The sequence below is a fragment of the Gavialis gangeticus genome, unplaced genomic scaffold (genome assembly GCF_001723915.1).
Source record: "Gavialis gangeticus isolate Ggan-Ray unplaced genomic scaffold, GavGan_comp1, whole genome shotgun sequence".
NCBI lineage: Eukaryota > Metazoa > Chordata > Crocodylia > Gavialidae > Gavialis > Gavialis gangeticus.
Window position 1 is genome coordinate 57,845,382 of NW_017729034.1, and position 5,155 is coordinate 57,850,536.

General features: G+C 47.0%; 1 protein-coding gene across 1 annotated transcript in view; it reads left to right on the forward strand.

Annotated features, from left to right (window-relative positions):
* The window catches only part of CAPN9 (calpain 9), a 65,656-nt gene that overhangs the window by 44,689 nt on the left and 15,812 nt on the right, over nt 1–5,155 (forward strand). Inside the window, exons 9-10 of the mRNA XM_019527701.1 lie at nt 2,886–3,046; nt 3,721–3,878. Coding sequence (XP_019383246.1) covers nt 2,886–3,046; nt 3,721–3,878 — 319 coding nt within the window. The remainder of the gene's footprint in view (nt 1–2,885; nt 3,047–3,720; nt 3,879–5,155) is intronic.

Consider the following 5,155-nt stretch of genomic DNA (forward strand, 5'->3'; position numbering starts at 1 on the left):
CTGGGGAGCGTGCTAAGGGCTCCCCTGGGTGCCCCTGGCTCAGTGATCAGCCACAGGGGAGTGCTGGGTGCCCCCCCCAGACCCAGGAGGCACCAATCACTGAGCTGGGGGGAACAGGGGGGGAGCCCAGCATGCTGCCCAGAAGACCTGGAAGTGGACCGGAAGTCCTTCTGGTCCATTTCCAGGTCTGCTGCCAAGCAGGCTAGGGAGTTCCCCTCCCCCCCCCAACTTCTGTGGGACGCTCCATCTGCCCCACCATCATAGCATTCACGAGCTGCCTGCTACCTAGAAGTATGTAGAAAAAACATTTAAAGCTGTCTCTATGTCCAAATCGCTGAATCAATTTGGAGGGTTCCAATTCGATTTGGAGAGACTAAAGGGTCCTCTGATTTGATTTGGATTCAGAGATTTGGCCACTGAATCAGGCTGAATCTCTGCTGAATTGAAGCAGGGACCAAAGCTTCCTGCAGCCCTACTATTTACGTGGTTTCATTTCAAATAGAAATGGGAAAGTGGTCAATAGATGAGAGGGTCTAGTGAATGTCACATTGTCAAAACAGCACAAGGCAGGAGTGTCAAACTCACCTTTGATCTGGGCAGAATCCAGATCATGGGTCCTCAGATGCTGGGTCTGGACTGCAAGGAGCTTCCCAGGCTAGCTCTATACTTCATGATAGTGGCAGTGGCAGAGAGAGCAGAAGGTTAACACAGGTGTCGCTCATCCTACCACTGACACGTGTCCCCACTGGGGCTCTGTAGTTTGGAATTCAGTACAGGCCCTGCCCTTGCCAGCCCCACCCCTGAATTCCTGGCCCATGTAGGAGCCCCACGGGCTGAGTGAAACAGCTTTATTAACCATATGTTTGACAGTCCTGGCATTAATCAAATGAGAAAAGGCTGAGTGAACTGTGTTTTGCAAATTTTAAAGCACATGTAAGACATTTTGAACACGTAATGCATTTTAATAATTCTTTTGGTCCCATTTACTTTTTTGTTTCCTAGTGACTAAGCAAAATACTAATGTGTCCAGGGCTGGCTTCTGAAATCAGTCATTTAAACTAAGTTATTCTGGATTTACACCAAGTATAGCTAAAATCAGTCTTGTAAGAGAAGACTACTGAGGAGATCACATTTTATATTCATTACCGTTCTTCCTCTAGCAGATGGGAGGGATAGCCAATAGCAGGGATACTGGTAGTTCTTAGGAAATCAACCACCTCCCACAGATGCAGGTTCAAGTTCTGTTCCTATTTAAACCAACATACATGCAGAACAAGCCCAGTGAAGTAAGGGGAATCCCTTCACATTTATATCTGTGTAACTAAGAGCAAAATCTGACCCATAAGATCTGAGTGCCCTGTCAATTCACCAGAGCGCCCCAAGGGATGACAAGATCGAATGGTCACAAACTCCTCTGCGACCGTTTCTGGCTGGACATAAGGAAGAACTTCTTTACTGTCCGAGCCCCCAAGGTTTGGAATAGACTGCCGCCGGAGGTGGTTCAAGCACCCACTTTGAATGCTTTCAAGACACTTTCGGATGTTTATCTTGCTGGGATCCTATGATCCCTGCTGACTTCCTGCCCCTGCGCAGGGGGCTAGACTTAATGATCCTCTGGGGTCCCTTCCAGCCTGAACGTCTATGAAATCTATGAAATTTTACAGCATGTGGCCAAAAAGCCATAAATGGCACAGTGTGACTGGGAAATTGAGCTAGCTACCTAGAAGCAAGAGGTGCTGTTATGCTCCTCTGGTTCTCATAGTACCAAGGACTGAAGTGAGAATTAGAGTCAGCCTGGCATTCAGAGCTAGCAGCGTGCAGGAATACTGAAGAAAAAAGCTGACATATGCAGTAAGAACAAATACTGTTGTTTGCTCTCCCACAAACTCAAGTTGTGAAAAAGCTCTAGTTGAGTGTAAATTAAAGGAGCCCCAGACAGATGTTATTTATGCAGCAGAATATGGGTCTCATGATGCATGGAAGGTCTGCACCATCTGCAGGCCAGCTTGAGGGGGCTGTGTCTTATCAGCTTACCCCATTACCAGGACACTTACATTCACTAATCACTACCTGCTCAGCATGAAATATGTGCCCCACTACATTATTTTCCTTCCTTATTTCCTTTGCTGCACATATGGTTCCTGGGGTATGGTTAACGTCGTTTTATACGTGGTGACTGTTTCTCCCATTGTTTCTCACTCCAGCTGTGATGCTGAATTCTGAAAGCAGACCCTACTGAGGTCAGATGTCTAATTTCAGTCATTTTGATGCCTACATTTGAGGTGCCTAAGGAGGCAATCCAGATTTTGCCCTAACTCAGCTGCAGTTGGTGAAGTTAGAACACTGCAAGATGCATCTCAGAGGACATCTACACATGTATTAATGTGTTTCAGTTAATGCACATTAAATCTTGTACCTTCATCATGACATACTAGGAAAATGCACATTAGCCTGTCTTAATGCACATTAACTAAAGAGCACCATTTTAAGTGACACTAAATGCACATTAGCCTATTTTAATGCATTAATGAAATAGCACATATTTTTGAGTGACACTTTAATGTGCATTAAAACACACATGTAGAAGTACCCAGAAAGACATAAATCAGGCTCACTTATATCAGTGAAGGGACTGACACCAATGTAAATGAGAGGAGATGCATGCCTGCCGAGACAGGTCCTGGACAGCTGTATAAAGTGTATATCAGCATAGCTCAGTGTATAGCCGGTGGTGGTGCTCTGATGTACACTAACTGGTGGTCTACCTCTGTGTTCTGATGCTCTGAGATCAGAATTAGCTTATGGGAGTACATTTTTACCAGGCTGATGCTGGTGGTGTGTCACTAGTGCAAAACACTGAGTTCTTTCTCCGGTATTTCATTTAGGATGAAATTTGAAGACTTTAAAAGGCATTTTGATAAAGTGGAGATCTGCAACCTCACACCTGATGCACTTGAGGGCAATGCTGCCCAGAAGTGGGAGGTGACAGTTCACCAAGGGAGCTGGGTCCGGGGTTCTACTGCTGGAGGATGCAGAAATTTTCTAGGTGAACATCTATTTCTCTGGGAAGTGTCATACTCCTATGGAAGCATCCATTACAGACAAAGAGTTCTTTATTTCTCCCTTACTCCAGCCACAAGTGTGCAAAGAACAAGGCTGACAGAATCTCAACTAACTTAACCCAACCAAATATCAGAATGTCCTTAACGTTCTGCTTGAGATTTTCAGGGCAAAAAATACTTTTTTCTTTACCTTTAAGTTTACTGGGTCTGATTCTTCCTGCATAAATCAGTAATAATTCCAGTAAGATCAATAAAATTACAGCAGAGAGTACAAGGGAGAGAACATCCAGTCATATTAGCACGCCAAGAGTTGGCCGTTTGTATTTTCATAAAACCTCATTTGTTTTCAACAAAACCCCAAACATCCTCTAACTTTTATCTCTTATTTAAGCCATTGCCATTTAATTTAATATTAGGTCTGAAATATGTTCTTATGTATACCAAACCTCAGTAAGCAGTTCAGGATTTGTTTGAGTTTCAGCAGAGTTGTAATGAGATAATTGTAATGTGGGACTGAAAATGCTGGGGTTGAGGGTGGAGGGAAGATGACCCAAACCTCAATGTAATTTCCATTGTCCTTTTTTGGTTCTGTTTTTTGGGTTTTCCTTTAGTTTGGTTTTTTGAGGGGAAAAAAATCTGGTATTCTTTCCATTGGCAGAGACCTTTTGGACAAATCCACAGATCAAGCTATGTTTGACAGAGAAAGATGATGGGCAAGATGAATGCACATTTTTAGTGGCTCTGATGCAAAAGGATCGGCGTAAACTCAAAAAAATAGGTGCTGAAATGCTAACAATTGGCTATTCTATTTATGAGGTACTGTACTTATTTTTTTAGAATGCAATTACCATTCTATGTCTGTGTCTGTCTGGGTGCTATACCAGTCTAATTTGGTATATCACACTCACTATTTTAGTATCTAATCATCTGCATTCTTTAAACAATTAATAGAGAGCTTAGGTTTTCCTTTAAATTGTCCTTTCTAGAGAAGGCCATTACCTTGTGGCAAATGGACTTCCGCTCTCCTGAGACCCCTGCAGTTTTGCCAAAGTGCCTGACAGTCAGACGAGCGTTTCTCAACTCATGGGTCACAACCCAAAAGTGGGTTACAAGAATATATGAAAGGGTATGAAAGACAAACTTTAAAAATGGATTCTCCTTTAAAGGAGAAAAATGCAGGAAATGGTGGGTTTCCCCTTGCAGGCTGGCAGAGTTGCAGCCTGCAAGGGGCTGCTTGGGGCTGGGGGGAATGGGGGGAGGGTGATCAGGTAGGGGGCGCCACATCCATGTGCATGTGCAAACATGTACGTGGCAACCAGGCAGTGTGGAGAGCAGCTCCTGCAGTTCCCTGCAGGTAAGTCTATGGGGCGTGGGGAGGGGGGCATAGATGATGCATCAGGGGAGACAGGGGAGGCACATGCCCTGCCAGATTTGTGTGCCCCCAGTGGGCACAGGTCTGTATCCTGTCTGGACTGGCACAGTCAGGAGCTGCCTCCACAGCCCAGCAGGCAGGACCCAGTGCAGGAGGACAAAGTGGTGCAGAGAAACTTGTTGCTGCTGCCACTGCTGGGACCCTCGCGCCAGCCACGCTGCCAGCAACATGAGAAATAATGGCTGGAGTGGGGGCTGCAGTGCCCTCACCTCCTCCCGCTGCCAGCCACTCACCCTCTACCCCACTGCCATGGCCCATCTGCCACCACCGCTGCCACCAAGATTCCTTGTAAGGTGCACGCATGCGCAGCCATGCACAACTAAAAGTATGGCCGTGCACAGCTTTTTTAAGGCCATGCACCAGGAGAGGCTGGGAGCCAGGGGCTGGCATGGGCTCTGCCGGCTCTGGGGAAGTGCTGCTCCGCTCCCCCACGTGGCCTTGAGGGACGTGTCCCGCAATGTCCTGGAGCCGGAGGAGCCTCACTGGGGCAGGCAGTGGCTCCTCCCCAAGGTGAGGCAAGGCAGGGATGGAGGCTGGGGTGGGTGGCTGGCCCGGGCTCTGCCGGCTCTGAGGAAGTGCTCCACTCCATGGCCCTGATGTGGGGGAGTGGAGTACTTCCCTGGAGCCAGCGGAGCCCGCGCCAGCCCCCGGCTCCAGCCCC